At 39.0% G+C, this 21,415-nt stretch overlaps 1 protein-coding gene across 4 annotated transcripts in view; it reads left to right on the top strand.

The window, feature by feature from the left end:
* The window catches only part of snx13 (sorting nexin 13), a 45,623-nt gene that overhangs the window by 2,634 nt on the left and 21,574 nt on the right, over nt 1-21,415 (top strand). The window contains exons 1-8 of one of the 4 annotated variants that reach the window (XM_088600429.1): nt 2,846-3,034; nt 3,968-4,121; nt 18,251-18,363; nt 18,910-19,012; nt 19,141-19,230; nt 20,361-20,482; nt 20,601-20,728; nt 21,144-21,248. In XM_088600429.1, coding sequence (XP_088456555.1) covers nt 4,065-4,121; nt 18,251-18,363; nt 18,910-19,012; nt 19,141-19,230; nt 20,361-20,482; nt 20,601-20,728; nt 21,144-21,248 — 718 coding nt within the window. In that variant the 5' untranslated portion in view covers nt 2,846-3,034; nt 3,968-4,064. Of the gene's footprint in view, nt 1-2,845; nt 3,035-3,967; nt 4,122-18,250; nt 18,364-18,909; nt 19,013-19,140; nt 19,231-20,360; nt 20,483-20,600; nt 20,729-21,143; nt 21,249-21,415 lie in introns of those variants that run through there. The other 3 variants (XM_088600430.1, XM_088600428.1, XM_088600427.1) reach the window with 3 other exon arrangements.

Below are 21,415 nucleotides of genomic sequence, written 5' to 3' on the forward strand. Positions count from 1 at the left end.
ACTAGCTTGCTAGAATTCTTCTAACAAGCAGCAAGGACTTAAGATAACACTAAAGCATGTGATATGATACAGTACTGTATATCTAGATGTGCAGAAAGTGTTTGATAAGGACAAGTATGAACAATTGGTTCACAAATTAAAAACCAGGGGAATCCAAAGGAATGTGCAGTATGTACCAGAGAACTTGTGAGCACACAGGAAACAGCCTGAGCTCTCGCTGGGCAGATGTGAGTAGTGGTGCCGCAGGGATCTGTTTTAGGTCCATTGTTCTTCCTGATCCGTGTCTAAAGATGTAGATTGCGGTGCAGTAAGAGAACCGGTCGGAATTACCAGTGATGCAAAAACAGGGCGAGTAGCAGACGGAAACAGCAGCAGGGGAAGTGCAAACAGACGTGGACAGAACCAGGGACAGGCTGACACTTGGCAAATGAAATTCCACACTGAAGCGTCAAGTGGTCCACGCTGGCAGTAGGAACACACACTGCACACATCACACGGGTGCTTCTGCGCTCCGTCAAGGTACACATGAGAGGAATCTGGGTGTCAGTGTAGATCCTTCTACAGCCTCATCAAGAAGCAATACGTGGAGAACCAATATAAGAGCAAAATGAATAGTTCATAACCCATGGAGGGTCTGTTTATTTTTTACAACACACCAGTAAAGTGTGAACCTCTCTTAGAATTTGATATGTGTCAAGTGTCACATGGCTTCTCTTGCGCTGCATCAAGTTACACATGAGAGGAATCTGGGTGTCAATGAAGATCCTTCTACAGCCTCGTCAAGACAATATGGGAAAGCAATCAGAAAATCAATAAGAATGCTGAGGTCCAGTATCTAGCAATTTAGGTTATGCTTGAGCTCTATGATGTGCTAATAAAACCTCATCTAGAAAACTCATGGTCAACATATTGCAGAAAATATATTTCTCCTGTTGAGAACAGAAGAGATTGAGAGGAGACTTGATTCAGGTATGCAATACCCTAAGGGGTACAGACAGCTTCCTTTCACGTTTCACACTAGTAGTGAATAAAGGACCAACTGGAATCGCTGGTGGAATTCATCTAGGGCTGAGAATAGGTAAACACTTCTTTACTCAGAAAACAGTAGGTATCTGGACACCAGTCAGGTGATTGTTGCCCAAAACTCTGGGCTTCTTTAAGACCCGTCTGGGTGAAATTTTATATTTACTGAGCTACTAACATGTAACTACCCAGTGCAGAAGATGGACTGAGTGGTATCTCTATTTTGCCAGTCTTTCTCATGTTCTTATGTCATGTAAATCATTTACTGTGATATTATGTATAAAAAGTATCTGACACATTTGAGGAAGAATTAGTCATTTTACCGAAGATTTCATAAGATTCCAAAATAATGTCAGTACAGGGATTCAAATTGAATTTAAAGGTTTCCCATATATTTATCAAAAATACACTAATCCTCACTATTAGATTATATCTTCCTATACATTTTGCAGAAATACAGTATTAGATTGTGTTCCTGTGAATCAACTGGATACCGGTATTATTCCTGTAGACAGACAATTGCTGCTCATTTCAATCAGACTTGATTTCATCTGTTAACTTATTTGGAGACTGCAACTTAATTGTTACAATCTGTATATAGCATGAAACCACCCCTACTTTAATAGCTGAATAAAATCACAAAAGCCTGACCATACAGGTCATGAATTCATTGGTCAGTTTAAGAAGTGACCTCATGGCAACAAGTGAACTGACAATGGCTGGGGGTTGTGTTGGGTCAGATAGCTGAAAGCCAAATGGCACCTACAGTAGGTAGATCAGAAAAAAATATACATTCCCTACACTATTTTTTACTATACAATATGTCACTCATTGAAAGTGCATTTAGAACCAAGAAAGGGAGACAGTTCTTTACCCAAAGAGATGTGGGAGTCTGCAACGAGCTAACCAGCCATGTTGCTGGCGACCATACCCTGAAACAGCTGGATGAGATCAATTAACCACTAACTACCAGACTACACGGCCCAGATGGCCTCCTCTCGTTCGTAACCTAATGGAGGAGTTTCAGTTTTGTCAAGTGCAAGCTGACCGGACTGAGATAGTTGACACCATTTTACTGACAACCTTTTTGCTCATGTTGATCAGCAAAACCTGATGAAATGTTAAAACAGATGAAGTACCGCTCACACGAGCACAACATACAGTGTGCTATGAAGGTATATTTTAATGGTACGTGTTTTTTTGGGTTGAAATATTGCAAAAGGAATATTGGTCCGCCATAAAAACGTTTTCTCAGACCCCACTCTCAAGGAATGCTTTATAACGGCACATTGGAAAGTCAGCCCATGGCTCTACAGTATATCAACGTGTCTGCAGGGTCACTAACAAATTAAGCGGAGATACGTTTTGCTTCGTCTGCTTCGTCTTTCTTCTTTACCTCCGCTTCCTTCTTCTAAGCGCTTTGAGAAGCCACCTTTAAAGGGGCTATATAAATAAAGTTTATAATAATAATAATAATAATAATAATAATAATTATTATTATTATTATTTACAGAAAATGTATCCAGAACTGCACTCTAAGGAGGAGACAAGCGGTAAAAAGTATTTTTTTTAAGACTATGAAACGTAGAGAAAAGAAAAAACAGAGACACGTCAGAACACGATGAAATGAGACGGCGTGCAGAACCGACGTCCAGCAGACAGGAGCCGCCTCCCCGGTCTCCGTGCGCTGCCCGCTCACACGCCGCCCCGGGCCGCCGGCCAGCGGGGCCGCAGCTGCGGCTGGGGCGACGGTCACGGGGCTGATGACGCGGCCGCCGCATGCCAGCCAATCAGGGGAGGGCGCCGCGCCGGGTGGGAGGGGCGCGGGGGGTGCGCCTGGACGTAAACCGAGCAACATGGCGACTTTCCGGCAGGAGTGCGGAGACTGGGAAGGATCCAGTTTTTAAACGAGCGAAACAGCGGCGTAGACGTTCGAGTGTGTTTTATGCAATGTGGCGGGGTTAGCGGGACGCGTCTCCAGCCTCCACGGTTTTTAATAATGTTAGCAGAGGTAAGGGCCTCCTTTGTGTAGACATGAAGATCTGGGAGTTTGCGCTCCTTCCGTGTTGGGAGTGTGAGTACAGAAGGCAGTGGAGGTAAACACAGGGTGTCAAGGCATTGCAAAACAGACAGGCTTATCAAAGCCGTTTTTGCAGCACGGTCGGCGGATTACTCGCTTAGTGCGAGGGGGTTTAGCGTGTTCTCCGCTCAGGAACAACACTATGGTGGGGGTTGGCATGACAGTGCATGGGTGACGCTTGGAGTGAAAATCTCAGAATTGTTCAATCCGATCAGGTGGGAGAGGGACTGAGGTTGCATTTGAGAATTTGGACGCCAGGAGCGGCGTGAATTGTGTGTGGCATGAAAAAAAAAACCCGTAAACAAATCACTGGTAGGAAATACGTTTTGACGTCCTCGATTGCTTGATTCCTTGTTTCTGATTGACAGGCGTTAACGTGCCTGGAGAAAACCTTGGGCTCTACTTGTAATGAATGCTTTTTGTAATAAATATCTCTTAACGCTTAGCGTGTCGTTTTAAAAGCAAGGAAAGTTGTGTTTTCCTCTGGAAGAATAATTAGACTGATTCCATCTTTAATGCTCTTCAGTTTAACATGAGATAATGAGCGTGCATGTAACGGCTATGAGTTTATTATTTTTAGTTTACTACTTGAACAACTGACTTGCATACAGTAGAACTTCACACAAACTAGCTTAGTGTTATAAAATAATTTCATATTGTAATAACGGAGTTATCAGTGTTAGAGCAGCGATAAATCCAAGCTAGTGTTTTTAAATATCTTCATCGGGGCCTCGACATTATATATTACATACTTTACAATAACAGCTGTCAGGCCATATAAATCAAAATTAAAGAAATCCTGTACAGTTTCATAATCTGCAAATGCCTTGTCAACGAGTATGCTTCATGAGATTCATTTTGCAGCATTCTGAGTGCTGTGTCCAGGAGTGAATAATTGCTGTGTTATAGAATTAAAAGAAATCCCAAACAAATCCAGGACCTTAATCTGAAAATACTGTGGATGGTGGAAAGTCAATTAATAGATTCTTCGCTGATGATGCTTCAGTGGTTTAAAAGAGTGAGTATTTCCATTGCTATTCTGCTTTTACTGTTGTGGGTGAGTAATGCTCAGAGTGGTCTAAGTTTTTCTGACAGCATCAGCAAATTTATTTAGTAGCTTCTCACTTCTGCTTTAAGACGTCACACTCATTTTCAACATTGTTCAATTTCATGTACCTTTTAGGGTTTTGATTTTATGTCCTGTGGGCGTGTTCTTGTTCCCCAGCTTGGGCTGGCTCATGTTCGCAATCTTGATTCACTTTGCATGGAGTTGTAATCTGGAATTGCTCCTGTAGCTTGGCGTCACTCACGGGGCTAGTAACAGGTGTGTGAATAGTAAACCCAGGGCCCCTGCTGTCAGATTGTATCAGTTTGCTAATTCAGGACTACCGATTCATTTGAATGCTGTAAGGATTAGATTTACCTATTGGTTTTGAAGCTTGTGGGTTGACCTCATTAGTGCTGGGTGCTGTTGCCACTGGAACAGTTACGTGGGCTGATTGGCCTCCCTTCTGTGACCTTTCTTGTGCTGCTGGCTCGCAAACTGTGTCAAGATGCAAAGTATGGGTCTTGGATTCCGAATCTAATAATGAGATAGAGGTCTATTGAAGAGTAACGTTGATGTGTGGGGCACTTAACTGCAATCATGTGAAACATATATGTCCTACTAAAAAAAAGTGTAAACTGCTTTAGTGGGCATAGTAGTTCTCATGTCTAAAATGTTTGTTGTGTAGAAATAGCCCATTTAGGATATGCCCTGGTTTTAGGTGTCCTGGCCTGACTTTTTTCTAAAATGATGTTGACCAAGTATTTGTTCTGTTTGCTTCTGTGCAAATTGTGCCAAACCTTTGTAGTAGAACAGACAGGAAGGTCCAGTCTTGCACTGTCTTTTGCAAGATCATGAGAATGTAAAAAGGTTTAGACGTGAGAGGAGTTCGTTTATCCTGTCTAGCTCATTCAGTGCCCTTTTCTTGAAAGATTGGCTTTAACAGCATGACAAGGCAGCTTGTTCCACACCCCCACCCCCCTCTGTATAAACAAGTGTCTCCTGTTCTTGGTTTAAAATGCAGTTCCATGTAGTTTCAGCTCCTGTCCTCTACTTTGTTGATTCTGAAAAAGTCTGTAGGTTTGTCTTTGTTGAGGCTTTTGAAAATGTTCTTTAACTGCATCAGGTCCCCTTGGTTGTGTTTTAGATTAATTGAGACCTAATATGTACATTTCTATTAGCCTGTCAGCATAGCTGAGGAATGAATCTGGATGCTGTTCTCTGGACTAATTCCAGGGCAGCAATATTTTCTTTCTGTAATGTGGTGACCAAAATTGTACGCGATATTCTAAATATAGTCTTACTATACAAGTGCATTATACATGTTTACCATAACAGCTCTTGATTTCAGTTACACACTTTCACATATATATCCTGACATTTTGTTGGCCTGTTTTGTGGCTTCTCCACATTGTTTAGAAGCTGATGTAATCTTCGAACGTGGATAATATAGGAAAACAGTGTTCTTGAAATTCAGACATTTTCCTCTTACACTGCAATTTATTGTGTGTTTGGAGCAGAGATGTTGCTTAATGCTTACAACCTACCTATCTGGTACAAGTTTAGTTTTCCAGTGTTCTTAACTCAATGTCCCAATCACCTTCTCTGTTGGTGAAAGGTGGGGACATTACAATGCCTAATGGGATGACCTGATCATTGTTTTTTTGTAAGACACTTAGCTTTCTGGGTTCACAGAAGACTATGTTACCAAGAAACAGAAAACAATGAGCACTTCACACTGACTTTCTGTGCATTGATTCTACACTCTTTGTATGTACAGTAGAGACCAATCTTTGTGTTCAAGAAAAGACCCTTGAAGATTCTAGGCTGGTGTTCCTGTACAATGTACAATGTGTGCATAGATTTTATGTTTTCTACAATTTTTTTATTTTCTTTCTGTTGGCTGGTTATAAGGGTGGTCCTAGTTTTGGAATACCCCCATCCCCTCATTTTGTACCAGTAAATAAATTTGAAATTCAAACCCATTTCTTGGTGTATCCGTTAACATTTTGGGGTTGTTAGTAAAAGTTTTACTTTATATCTGCATTCACATTCTGAAACGTTTCAAATAAAATTAAGCCATGCTGTCATTTTTTTTGTTTGTTTCTGGAGCATTCTGTATGATGTGAAAATGATGGCAATTTTAAATTCTTGAGCACTCCACAAACTTTCTTTTTTTCTGACTGCTCTAATGACCTGATTAGGGCTGGCAGAAGCAGGAAGTCAGTAGTACTGAGATGTTAAGAGTTGTTTTCATTTTTCTGCTTTAGATTTTTGGTTTGTGAATACTTTACAAGTTTGAACAAGTGGCTTCTGTCCAAGAACCACCGATTTGCTCACCATAAAAAAAAAAAAACACAATTTGCATTTTGTTTCCTTATCTGTCTGTTTCCCCATATGGTAAAGTTTAATAAACGGTCTGTGATGCTGTCTTGGTACTGTTTCTTTACAAACACATGCTTTAGTTAGGTAGTCATGTTAGGAAAAGTTTCAAAACCCTCCTTAAGAATAGAAAAATGTAAAGGTTTACTGTGGTAAATTCCAGAGCTTTTTGGGTGAAATATTTAATAAGGCAGAGCTGGAGCTACTGTTCTCACTTGACCCCACAATCTCAGTTCTGATAAGACTGGTTTTGAAATGTTCCCTAAGAAGAAGGGAGTTTCGATGCATAGCACACATGCCATATCTTGAATTTACAGAATTTCTGAGCAGGTTTCTCAAGAGGATTTTTAATAGTACTAACAAGAACGTTTTCTGACAAATGTATGTTTGCATCTTTATAATGTTTAAATACTTACAGTAGACAGAACTCAGACTTCCCCTCAGCCCAAATCAGAGTAGATTATGTTTATCACCTTGATAATCAACTTATTGCCTAAGAGTAATGTGAAATTAGCCTGCTTTTTTTGTCATTTTCTGAAGTCTGTGCTGCAGACATTTCAGAAACTGTCACATATTCAAATAACCAGGTTTCTCTTTTAACATACTCATTAAATGTGTCAGGTATTTCAAGGTAATTAGTAATTGACAGTTTGAGTGATCTCTAAATGGCAGAAATGTAGCTCTTCTCAGACAGGGTTAGCAACCCTAGAAATAGTTTGGCCTATTTCCTTTGTGTTCCTCTAAAAAACATAATTAAACCAGCGCTCTTTCATGCGCATTATAAAAAATCTAGATTGATTTTTATAAACATTTGGTCATTTGCCATGGATGGTGGTTAGTCATCAATAAAGTCCACAATATACACATCAATCAATTTAAAGTTGAAGCGTCTGACAAGTAAACCCTCTGTATGATATAACTTTTTTAAAGTATTAAGTTAAGGACATACAGAATCTTAGCAAATGAGTTGATTGGTTAGGCACATTATTGCCAAAGGTGCTGAAGCCTTTTCACAGCAGAGTCTCGCATCCGAACAACAACAGTTGCTTCACAAGGGATCCACAGCACTTTAACGTCTAGGAGGGCCGCTTCAGTTGTGGATGAAATGACGCACAGTCGTCGTTATGTGCCAGCAGTCTCACTACACAGAAGATGCTGTATGGAATCAGCATGTTTCCCCTCCCCATAGCTGTACTGGCTTTTACTTGGTGCTCCAGTTTCTTCCCACCATGTAAAGACATGCAGTCAGAATTGTCCCCCTTATGTCCGTGCCCAGGGATGGACTGTTTCCCTTGCCAGGTTGAATCTTGCCTTGTGCTCCTTGTCGGCCAGGATAGGCTTTCATCCATTATTACTCATTTTGGACTAAGTGGTTATGGACAGTGGATGGAATTTAGGTAGGTCACATCGTGGCGAGCCCAAAGTGGCATTCGTCCAGGACATCTGGGTTAACGCCTCTATTCAGACAGTGCTCAGGTTATCAGGACCTTGCCTTAATGTCTTATGGATGTTAACGTCAACTAACTACTGCAGAGTGCCCCTGGTCACTTGGGCGTTTTGGTTCAGAAGGAAGAGTAGCACCTGAAGAAGGATCCACAGCTGAAACATTCTTTTTTTTTTCTTTTCTACGTGGGAATAAACCTTAAATTGTTTCTTTGTAGCACCTGTTGGCCTGCCAGCACCAACTGCAGCAGTAACCTTGGAGGGGTTTTATCCCAGTCCAGGCCTTATTTAGCTTCTGAGGTCTGACAAGAACAGGGTACAAGGTGGTAAATGCTGCTCTGAAAAGTTCTGTAAAGCTCTCTTGATTTTTATATGGTCTTATTTAGCTTCCTTTAATGGAGTCATCACTACTGACACTTACATATGTGCGTTATAAAAAAATCTAGATTGTTTTACTTACATTTTTTTCTAATACTTCTGGATAAGCAGAAGTCACTTTAAATCCCTTTTTTCTTTCAATGTATTACATGCACAGGCTCATCCAACCTATTGTATGTGAAACTCTATTTAAATTGGGTTAATTTGAGAAGCATTTTGTCATACATGTAAATTAAAAGGGCAAATGTTGACCTGGCAAGCAGAAAAAAAAAATCAGAACTCTCTTTGGCTTCATGGGGCACTTTGACTGGTGCAGCAGTACTTTTCCATCCTGTATCTCTGTTCTTGTGCGTTTCAACAGGTAGCGCACACCTGGAGTGCACAATCCTGAGAGTCAGCACTATTGTACATAACACAGAACCGGTACAGCACATAGCACCTGGGCACAGCAGGCTATAAATCAGTAATGCTGTGTTGTCTAGACAGACATTGGTCTTTCAAAGCAGTTCACATTAATCAGATATTTTCAGAGTTTTACACTGATCACGTTCCTTTTTTGTGTAAAAGATCGTTACAACAGTGTGACCCATATTCTGCTATAAAGCTTTGCATGGTTATTCCTTGCATCTCCAGTAATCTGTGGTAGCAGTTACCAGAGGTGGTGAAGAGTTCTTTGGGGGGAAAAAAGTTTACAGAGAGGAAGTAGATGATTATAATTAAATGATGTGTTCATTATAGCAGGTTGGTGATGCGTGTACGATTGTTTCATTTAAAGTAAATCTAATTTTTATGCACATAGTGAGAAATGTAGATACTTTTTTTTTCTGGAAAGAATTGTGAGGTGCCAAGTTTTCTGAATGGAAAAAAAAAGCACACAAACACAAAGACACTCAACCAACAAAAAACAAGTTGTATACCCACAAATACAAGCCAAGAAAAGAAAAACAGTAGAGCAATCAACACATCAAAACCTTTAGTCACAGAAGATTGTAAATTGGATGTGTCAGTAAAATATTTGACTGTTCTACTTTCTAGGATTGTAAAATGGACAGAGCCAGGTATTACTCACTTTACAATAACTACTGGTCTTAAAAACCATTACTTTGAAAGGCTTTTGTAGGATGCTTGCATGCATCACTTCTTAGAGCCAGCTATATAATGCTGATGAGCTCTGATGAACCGCTACTGTATTTGGCTTCCTCTCGTTTGTAACCAATATCATGATTGACCATCAGCAGAAATCGAAAGTCTTTGATTTTTAGATACATCGACCAAGATAGCTGTTACAGTGACTTTAGAGGTTATGTAGAATTTTGTTTTTCCACTTTTATATTATATCGTGAATTGTGTCAATTATTGGGTGGGGGGGATCCCAGTTAAATGCACTATGATTCAATATCGTAACGCAATAAAATGTGAAAAGTCCAAGGGGGCTGAATTCCTTTGATGGCTGCTGTATGTCACACACCTGGCCAACACTTGTTTTCTGTCAAAGCAAACACGTATAAGGAAGTTAAAATCTTGTAAGAAAAAGCTTACCAGAATCAAAACACCATATACAGTATATAATGATATATGTAATCGCTAAAAACGTATACTGAAAGGAAACATTTAAAAGGCCGTATGTTAATTAATGAACCTGAAATAGACATGATTAGTCCAGCAGTACGGTACAGTACCTCTTGTCTTTATATATGTTTTTCCTCAATCTAGTAACGACCTTGTGTTTTCAAGCCATGAATGTACTCATCTGCTCAAATCCATTTTATTCCTTGCATTTGACTCTTGTAATGCTAATGAATGATACTCGGTAAGACGAAAACTATATTAAAGTGTTTTCTACAGAGATCTTCTGCAAGACTCAATCCTTTCTTTGTGCCTTAGCTCAATTGGCTAAGAGCAACTACTGCTACTACTACAACCAAAATTACTAACAGCTAATTGGGCCATATATATAATTAATTGCATGTTCATTCTGCACTCAAACATCAAAGTTCATATAGTTTAACACCCTGACTCAATAGTTAACTATCTGGTAGCAAAATTAAGAAAATCACTGAATTCATAATGAGCATCCATAAGACAAATATGTTATCATTGTATCATTTTCATGTCTGAATGTTCCAAAAATCTGTTTAAAGTTTAAATGTTTTTCAACAATCCCAGTGTGGACGTTTGCATATCCATATGGGTTTGCTGCCTTTACTTCTGTAATGTCTGAATAAAATCCATTAAACATAACATAGGTTTTAGTGAAAAGCAATTCTTTAAGTACTCGAAAAAACTCCCAAGGAGGTTTAATTCTCATGTCTAAAACATTTACAACAAGGCTCCATTTCTGATTTCTCAGCAGTAACATTGCACTGTGATTCTGCTTCAGAAGATGCCACTAGATAATGTTCTGGAGTCAGCTCTAGTTCACTAATTCATCAACGAAAGTCACTTTGGGTTCTTTGAAAAGGAAGGCAAAAACAGAATGTTATAAATGGTAATCGCCAAATGACAAAGTTATTTTAGTTCAGAACTTTTGTATATTGGTAATTACATTTTCCTGAGTGAATTATTTGTTCAATAGATCAGTCACTGCCCTTTAAGACAGTAGGCAACCAGGAAACACCTGCATTCAGGTTACATTAATGGACAGGGTACTGAAGGTGTACATAAGGAGCAAAAGCACTGATTGGGATGTAATTAGTGGAGTACCTCAAGTATCTGTTACAGGACCACTGGTCTTCCCAATTTAAGTCAGTGATATAGAGTAGGAGAAAGGTTGCAAATAAGAAGAGGCCAGTTTGGTAAATAAGGAACAAGTAATAGGTTCTTCTCCACGGCCGAAACATTGCGTTTTCTTTCTTCTCTTTTCAGCATGGAATAAACCTATTACTTGTTCCTTTGCAGCCTACGCATGCTGACGCAGCTCCCCACCTGAACTACTTCAGTTTGGTAAATGCCTTCTGAAAATCTACCAATACCAGTGTGCTCTGTGCATGTCCATTCCATGTCCTTCAGAGTGCTCTCACAAGTTAGTTAAGCAAGAACTATCTTTTCTAGATCCATAATGTTTTATGTCATAGAAGTTAGACTTATTGGTCTGTTACTTGGGTCAGTCTCACTGTCTCTCTGTCACCTGTCTAATGGATGGGCGCAGCATGACCAGTTCTCTAGTCCATGGGCAATTCTGCTGACTTGAGCGACTGTTAGAAGTGCTCTTTCAGGGGCTTCTGAATTCTTTTACCGTCTGGCGCTGCGTATTTGTTGATCTTAACTACTTTCAGTAACTAAAACACTTCTATTTCGTCTTTGATAATAGTACACAATACAGAACTTTGTCCTTCTACTGCCTGAGGGCATGTTGTTGATATTTTTCAATACGTTCACCACTTACCTTTCGTTGCCTGGATGTTTTCCATTTTCATCCCAGATACATTTTTCCTTAGTCTTCCTTTGTAGTTGTAAAGTAGTACTGAAGGAACCTTTTATTATTATTGATTTTAACCTCCATTGCAATATTTCATTTCTTCTGTCTCTGTGCCATTCTAGCTTGCTTTCTTACCTCTCCCTGCAGTTTATTGTAATCCTTTTCTTTAACTCGGTCCTGCGTGTTTTTTTATAACCATTCCATTAATTTCTTTTTTCTTTGTGTTTTTCTTAATGCGTTTAACAGTATGGGTCACCTCTTAAGCCTGTGCTTTTGTCACTTGGGATAAATCTGGAAGATCTTTAAACCTGCCGCCCATTCTCACCAGTTCCGTCTCTGTGCTCTGCCACTCTTAACTTATACTCCGTTTTATTCCATTAGATGCTTTTTGGTGAGGAATGCCTGGGTCCTGAAATTGTAAACTTCTGATGTGTTGTAGTTAATGTAATCTTTGGTGGCACTGGCAGTGCAAGAAGGTGATGGGACTGGTGTCCTCCGAGCTGCTGCCTTAAGCTTTCAGCTCTTGACTGTCCAGGCTCGGGAGAGAAGCACGTTTGTATTTTGTTATTTTCTGTGAGGATGGGCATTAACCACCAGAGATCAGCTTCTCTTGGTTGCTGTTTTAATAAAGATGGAATAAACTTATTTTGTTTAAAGCTCTTTGTTCTTCTGTCCTGATGTTCCATTTCTTCACTTTGTTTTTCACAACGCCTTACATTCTTGTTCCACTATGTGACAGAAGGATTGTTGTGCTTTATACATGGAGTAAAGTGTTGCTTGATCTACATGTTATAGAATACAAGGTAGGTCATTGCTGTGTTTGGAAAAATGACTATAGCAAATTAAATGTGATGCAGAGTAATTGTGAAGCTTAAAACATAAGTACTCAAGTCCATGCCTAGAAGTCAAAGGTGCATACCCTGCAGCTCACCACTGGAAGCCCACTGGAGCTCAGCAGGGGTGAGCCTTGCCAGTACCTGGATGGGAGACTCCTGGGAAAGCTAAGGTTGCTGCTGGAAGAGGTGTCATTGAGACCAGTAGGAGATGCTCATCCTGCGGTCTCCATGGATCCTAGTGCCCCAGTATAGTGACTGGGGCCATTATACTGTAAAAAAGGTGCTGTCCTTCTGATGTGTCGTAAAACCGAGGTCCTGACTCTCTCTGATCATGAAAAAATCCTGGGGCGTTTCTCAAAATGATTAGGGGGTTGTTACCCCATTGTCCTGCCCAAATATTCCCCTGACCTTTATCAATCATGCCTCCTAAGAATCCCCCTCTATGAACTGGCTTCAACACCCACTGAGAGCTGGTGTGTGGGGGGTATACTGGTGCACTTTGGCTGTCGTTGTATCATCCAGGTGGGGCTGCACACTGGTGGTGGTGGAGGGGATCCTTATCACCTCTAAAGTGCTTTGAGTGGAGTGTCCAGAAAAAGCGCTATATAAGTGTAAGCAATTATTTTTATCATTATAGAGGAAGCTTCACAATACATTTGGATTTTATTATTAGCTATTGAATTAGGGTTTGTTTGTGAAGTGTAAGTATTTCAGTGAGACTGGAATCTTTGATGATTGACAGTAAAATAAACTTAAGTGTATTCTATATGTTAAACCGTGAAAATGGTATCAGAACCTTCCATTTCTCACTGTTAAAGTCTTGCAGTTCATGCGGAATTCAGATACTGTGCATGTAGAAATTGCCTAAAGGTGTTTATTAACAGCAAAACTGAAACTCTGGACATTACTAACAGTAGGCTGGATACAGCAAGCAGGATATCATGGCAAATATTGTTGCACTCTGAAGAGTCTTTAGAGCACAATCATGGAGATCAAATTGCTTTTACTGTGATAGAAAACAAGTAGGAAATTGGCTAATGGGACATACAGATGTCTCTGTTAATATTGTTTTGTTGGGATTACTCTTCAGTGTACATGGTAGGGTGTATGGGCTTCAGAGAGGATTAGGTACAGACTGTTGTTTTAAAGTTGAGTTTCACTTTATTAAACCTGTAAAACTATGGGTTAAGTCTAGCATAATAAGTGATAGAAAGTGTGAACCTTTCATCTTTGTTCACTGTGCCCTTTACTGTAATGGAAACATTTGAATACTTGAATCTAACATTTACATAATGATAAAGCTTTACTGTGTGGTAAACCCGATCTACATTTGAAAGAACAGCGGGTTCTCTCAGAGCTACTTCAAGGTCATTTGCCAGTCATAATACTAAAAGCGCTCAAGTGATCATTTAACGTTTCTTTCGTTTTCTTGCTATAAGTATGATTTCAACATTACCAATTTGTGATGCAGCATGCCCTAGAAATGCTGTGGCTATTTAAGGATGTTTCTTGTACATTAAGTTTTTTTTTCTTGAGTAAGAATAATTACAGTTTACCCTACCAGATATATTTAGAGATCTTTGTTGCTTTAAACACTTTTTAATGACTTCAAAACAAAGATGACCATTTTTTGCAGTACAGTTCCATACAATGCCCAATTTAACAATGCTCCTTTGTGTACTTGATACTCCCATTTGCTGTTGTATTGGTTTAACACTTGACAGAAACCAAATCAATTTTTATATTAGTATATAGAGTGAACTTTTCTAATGTTTTTTGTACTTAAATGTACAAATTCCTTGCGGGTCCTATAATGTCACGCCTGTATGCAAGTACAGAATACGAGAGAAGGGAGTCAGTGGGCTCAAGCCACAGCGCACGTCGGACGTGTCAGATTGGTAGAAGAAAGGCAAGAATTAAAAACAAACAAACTTGAAACTCATTTCTGTGAGCTTGAAATGTTGTGAAAAGATAAAAAGGCTTTTCCTTAAGTTAAGATGAGATAAAACCATACAGCTGATTGTATCCAAAGTGTAATAACCACCCTGTTCTTTTTTTCGCCATCAAGGACGCAGCGCATAAGAATATTGTATATTGTTTCACGAGTTATCTGGCACTCTGACTGACTTGCACTGTATTCAAATCCTGTTACAGGAAATGACCTTCTCTTGGCGTGAATCACCGACTTTGTATTGATATGGTTCAGATTTGGGCCTCACAAGAAGGTGAAGTAATCTCACAGAGGAGGCAGCAGCTTAAATACTTACTCTAAACGCAGGTGTTGTCCAGCCTCTAGGCGCTATTAATAATTGTGGGGCAGGTTGATTACTTACATCCTGAAGAAATTCAGATTGAACTTGATTTATTGTACTTTTGTATGAGTCGTTTTTTTTTTTCCGTTTTACACTGAAAAGACATGATCCTAATTAGTCTGGATAAGTCCTGCACTCCGGCAGTGATCCATTATACGGTATATATTTCTTATGAGTTAGCTTTTAATTCCTTCTCAAGTTTTGCTTCAGGTTTCGTAATCTTTCTTTGGAAAAGAAGTCACATGGAGTTAAAAATCTCCTTTCCAAGGAGTGTTTGTTTAAAAAGGATAAAAGTCGAAGTCTATTGTACTGCTGAATTCTTCTGCTTAATCAGGTTTAGAATTTCTGCAAAGAAATCCAATTTGCTTTAGCAAACATTCCAGCAGTGTTGATTTCTGTATCTCTGTCTCTTTTTACTTTTCATATGATGTATTTTTATATTATTTTATATATAGTATATATATATTTTTTTGGTTGGTTCAGTTGATTCTGTTCTTTCTTTGAGTTTAGTGCTTTAAGAATCTTTAGAGTTTAGTTTGTAATAGTGTTTCTTTTTATGTTCTTTAATGTCTCGGCAACTTTACTCTAACCAGCATCATTCATAATATTCTGTACTTCTTTTCCTGTGGTAATCAAAGTCCTTAATTACATCCGCTCTTACAATTGTGCCCTAATATTATTTTCACAAAAATAATATTGTAAGCTTTTGAATTCTTTTTTGGCCTTTTTTATTTTTTCACAATAATTTTCAATTTGCAATGCCATGTATACTTCATGTTGGCCAGAAAGAGGAAAAAGTGCTGAAGAGCTTGTTTTTTAAGAAGGGAAACGTGTTCGAAAACGTTTCCAGGAGACAAGCCGTGCTGTAGTCAGTCTACCAGCAAGTTCAGCGACTTGGTTTCCTGGATTCACAATAACAGGAAGTCTGTTGCTCTTAGCATATGCTCCATAAACATTGTTCCTGGTCTGTGGTAGAGATACTGTACTGAACCAGAAGCAACATTTATGTGAATGCTGTTTTTTCATGATAGGTGCAGAATTACAAATTGCCTCTTTAGAAACCCATAGTAGCATTTCTAGCAGGCTGGTTGTGTTGACTGTGCAATGCTGAGTTCAAAAGCGAAGTGGGGTACGCAGAATCAGGTGTTTAGCAGACTGAATCTGAATCACAGGCAGGTCTTCGGCTCACACATGGAAGAGCTTCTCCTGTATTTTCTCGGCTTGGATATTTAGTGTCCGCTGAAAGACCGCTGTACTTGCGCCTTTTCCTCCAGCGAAGGCCTGGGCGCACAAACGCCTTCTTTCGATGGGCACAACAAGGGCACGAGTAACAGTAACAGCACCCCAGTAACAGTCCTCTTCCCTGACTGACCCATCTTCAGAACCGGTTACACCACAGGGACTGCTAGTGGAGTGTTTCTCAGTGTGCTGGACTTATTTTTGCCATTTAAAATAGTTCTTATTAATATGTACAGTATACCATGTTATTCCTTGATGAACATAAAGATGAAGATAAAAATTGTAGCATTTCCTAAGAAAGAGTGAAAGCAGAGTGATTTGCAATGATCTTGGAGAAACAATGGGCGGTCTTGATGAATGCTGGTATTGTGCATGCATACAGTATCTGACAGAGGATGTGAGCTGTGATAATTGGTAATTTAATCATTTTCCATCAATGACATCAAAAACATTTTAATATATATAATATTTATATAGGTTTTATCACCTTAAAATATTCTCAAGATGTTAGCGAACATAAAGGAAAAATTACATTCACCTGTAGGCTGCAGATGCATTTGTAGTTTGTGCATTGGTAACAGGCTACAACAGTTATTAACTAAAATATTTTCCCTTCAGTTAGCCCTTTTAACTGCATGCTAAAATGGGATTTTAATTGCATACAGTAGTGATGAAGCCAGGCTGTACTTTACCTATAAAAGGGGCTTGTTCTGCTAGCTCAGGCAGTGTTTGCACACAAGTTTGTGCCGCTCACATTTTACAGATCAGGGACCACTGGTCTGCATTACCATTAGTGTCAAGCCCCGTAGAGTGAAGACTGCAGTGTGATGCGTTTTTTCTGCATTATTCTCCGTAGGACGATTAAAAAAAAAAAATTCAGTCCAAGCAATAATTGTAGTCTAATTTATGAATGTTGAGTGGATTAAAATTGTTTACCACATGTTTTTGTGTTATCAGTGGTAATCAGATCAGTGGTATGGTATGTGCTTTAGGTTGGGAGGTATGACCATTCATGCATATTCTGAATCTTGTGGCAAAGAATTGTATCACGTATAGGAGATGGCTGCATAATGGATGTTTTATTTTTCTGTTGATATGTCCGGCTGCCAATCGCAAGGAAGTCACATGCAAGGGAAGTCCCCTCTAGAAATGAATCTGTGCAAGGCTCACTAAGTTAAACCTTTACTTAAAAACAGTGATATTAACAAAATCCCCTGTCCATTTCTTTGTCCTGTTCCTTGGGGAAAACGGTAAAGTATAGTATTGGATTTTCAGCAGAAAATATTCATATCCAGTAGAACTGTTTTCATACTACTTTAGGAACTGGACAGTTTTGTTGCTAATGAATTACAAAACATCCTGTTTTTAGTTCTAAGCTTGCAGCTTTTGTTTTGTGCTTTCTGACATCTTTGCACTGTACACTGAACCGGGCAGATACAGTTAATGACTGTAGGCAGCCTAAAGCATAGGGCAGCTGTTTACTGCAGAGACTGTGGCACAATGCAGGAACTCTTTTACTGAGGTGCATGGAAGTTTGTTCTATCTTTATTTTTAAATGATGGTGTAAATTATACATCAAAACATGTCCTGCTAGTACAGATATGCTAAACAAAAGATGTTTACCTTTTTAGCTTTGTTTTCTGTATCTTAAATGACAGATTTGTGGAGTATATTGAACAGGATTAATTATTCATTGGAGCACTGCTATTGTTGTGTACTAGTAGGATGATTTTTGAAGTTCATACTCATCTTTTATTCATTCTGGAAAATCTCACATGTTTTTAAGAATAATTACAAGAAAAAAATACTGAAGCATTTCCCTCTGCCTTTAATGCTTTTTTTGCAGTCATAACTTTGTTATTGGTTATATTAATGAGATTTGGAGTAAACAGATACGAGGAAAAGTTTATTTTAAATATCACTTAAATTCCTTTTGCTGTTTGCAGTTTAGTATAAGGATACAAATTATGATAAGGTATCTTGGGGAGTTAAGTGAATTGGCAGCTTAATGTAAAATATACTGAGCAAAATATGTTTATCATTGTGTTTCACTTTGGATCAGTAATTGAGCTTTTTTCTCCATATATTTTTCAGGCCAGTCTTTCCATATGGGGATGGGGAGGCCTTGGTGTAGTGCTTTTTCTTATCACATTTGGGCCTTTTGCAATATTTTATTTTGCGTTTTATATCCTCTGCTTTGTTGGTGGGTGAGTATGATGTCTACAAGAAACGTTCTTTGCAATCTCTCAGAGAGCACACGCTGAAAAATGACTCCTGTCACAATTAATTATTTGTGAAATAAATTAGTTGTGAAATTTCCACATTAATAGTACTGTAAGTATTGCCAATTTCTGAACACACAGGTCCCAGAAAACCACATCCCCTTTCTGAATCCTTACCCTTTGTTCAGGCTGTACATGTTTATTGCCAGGCTATACGCACAGGTACTGCAGAGCTCGAAAGAATAATAGTAACATTTCCATATAGCCTTTTAACTTCCACATGCAGAGAATGTTAAGCCTGCAGACACAAACTTTATGTATTTGTCAGGATAGGAGATTAAGTTTTTATCTTGGTATCACGCACAGAATGTAAGTAAAATCAAAGTGACACAGAGATTAGTTATTCTTAATGATTCATTTTCCATTAATGCCAAGTGAATGGCTGTTTTTCATTGGTTTTAGTTTCCAATGTACTTTGTACTATTTCCATATTGTTTGCATTGATATCAAACTATTTTGCCTGTTTTGCAGAGGTTTTGTAGTTACTCTTTTATTTGGAAAAACAAGCTCGGAAAAATATCTTGAGAAGTGTGAACACTCTTTTCTTCCTGTTACACCAACTGGTATAGCTAAGGTAAGAATCTCTAAACGATTATTATTATGATTTAGGAGACAGATTTTACTGTTGTGTCTCAAGTACTTATATTCTGTGCTTGTAATTCTTTTTCTAAGTAAAGATATTTATTTTTTATTTTTAAAAAGACATTGGAAGAGCTGAGACAGGAGGCAAAGCCGATAAAGATTGATCGAAGACTGACAGGCTCCAATATCATTGATGAACCACTACAACAGGTAGGCCTGAGTACATGTCAGTAACACTACCTTCTGAAGCGCCGAACTTTCAAGAGATGTTCAGGAAATGGGGTTAACCTGCCAGGATGAAGTGTTCACCTGTTAAACCAGAGATGAACTGGGGCCGGCTGGCCCCTTGGAACAGACTGGAAACAATCCTGACTGGGGCGCCATGTGGATTCTACATTCCCTTAGGGTGTGATTGGACACCCCTCTCACTAAACTTGCTGGCGCAAATAGAACTGGCGCAAAGTGGCATGTAGGGCTCCGAGACCAGTAAAAAGGCACGCACTGGTTCATACTCTACAAGAGTGCACCCACCTCACCGTGCAAAGCATATGTTCAGCGATGGCCGCGTGCAGCTACTGTACCTTCACAGTAGGCTCCCTGACAATCACCGTGGTTTTAGACAAACGTTATCTATCATGGTGCTTTTATCCAAGTCACGTCTGTTTAACAAAAAAATATCAGTGCACCTGGTACTACATTTTTTTTTTCTTTGTAAATTTGTCCTTTTCTTGAGGGCAACCTGACTGTGTGGCTCTTCATTGCTCAAGGATGGGAGCTCACCTGCAGTCTTACTTTAACATGACAGGGCAGTGCAAGTCTTCATATTGTGTAAGAACCGCTGTCTTGCAAGATGAGAGAGTATCACTTGCACAGTGGATGCTCTACTTGCTATACTTGAGCCAATGTGTGACATCTAGGACTCATAGGCCAGTAATCAGACTCTTCATCTTTAAATGTCCAAACTCTACAATAAGGATCTGATCAATCCCATTCTTCTGATATTCACCCTGCATTTTTCTCTGGTGTGCTTTCATGCTTTTTGTTTCTGCAGCACTACTTAAATTTACACAGGTTTGGTCTCCTGTTGTTTGTTGTTGTAATTGTTTTATTCTCAGAGATGTGACCAAGCTGAATGAGGAAGAACAGTAGCCACACGAGTTGTTTGCTGCATTAAGAGTACTTGTTTGTCAGTGTAATTATTAGCCTGCAGACATTATTCTGTTTAAAATAGTTCTAAGTTAACACCTTCTGGTTAAATAATAGTTTTCTATAATGTGTAATTTGGATTATTTGTTTTTTTATATTTCATATGTCATTTGTGTTTTTTTTTTACTTTATAGGTAATCCAGTTTGCCCTGAGAGACTATATTCAGTACTGGTATTACACGCTCAGTGATGATGAGTCTTTTCATCTTGAAATCAGACAAACTGTACAAAACGCACTGGTCCAGTTTTCCACCAGGTATTTTGGAGCTGTGAACCCTTTAGTCTTGATATCAAGTGTCCTTCCAGCTTACGTTTTGAAGGGACATGGTGATATTCAAACGGCATGTGTGAGAGCTGTTATTGTATTTTTGCAGGTCAAAAGATGTGGACTGGCAGCCTTATTTCACAACAAGATTAGTGGATGACTTTGCAACCCATCTTAAGGTTTTCAGAAAAGCTCAAGAAAGGCTGACAGAAAAAGAGGATCAAAAACAACATAAGGGTATGCCTTTGACAGAACTGCTACCTCAGCTTGTCTTGCAAAAAGCTTGTTCTGATAAGAAACCCCAAGTGCCATTCCTTTACTGTTCAGATTGCAGTTCCTGTGCCTGCATTTAAGTAAAATCTGTGTGCCTGTCTTTAATAGCTTAAGTTTACTTACTTTAATTGTTTTAATTAAATGTTTAACTTTTCACTTGTCAGTTTCTGTTAGATTGTCTGATATATACATTTCCCAAATATATTGAAAACAGTATTGGAACAGGATTCAACAATTGTCTGTATTTTTCTTTGATGATAGTTTTAAATGCTCACTGTCCTTCCCAGGAAGGAAAAAGATGCAAATCTCGTAAGGATGAAATATTTATGTAAAAGCAGAGGTCACATCTGAGTTTTCTAACAGGGTTGCATTGTTGCAGGAGATGCACCCGAAGAGCTTATCGACTCCTTCTTTGAAGCTGAAGTAGAAATGGAGAGGAAGATCTGTCGAGACCTCGTGTGCACATCGCCAAAAGATGAAGAAGGTTGGTAATTTCAAAGAATGTCAGCATGAATTTAACAAAGGACGAAGCTGGTGGAAAGATGGACAACAGTGGAGGCTTGGCAGTAACGCCTGACTGAGTTATTGTCATTGAATATTCTGAATCCCTGTAGGTTTCATTACCTCCATCTCTGACCTTTCCTGAAATTG

This window comes from Lepisosteus platostomus, chromosome 12 (genome assembly GCF_059453375.1).
Source record: "Lepisosteus platostomus isolate fLepPlt1 chromosome 12, fLepPlt1.hap1, whole genome shotgun sequence".
Taxonomy (NCBI): domain Eukaryota; kingdom Metazoa; phylum Chordata; class Actinopteri; order Semionotiformes; family Lepisosteidae; genus Lepisosteus; species Lepisosteus platostomus.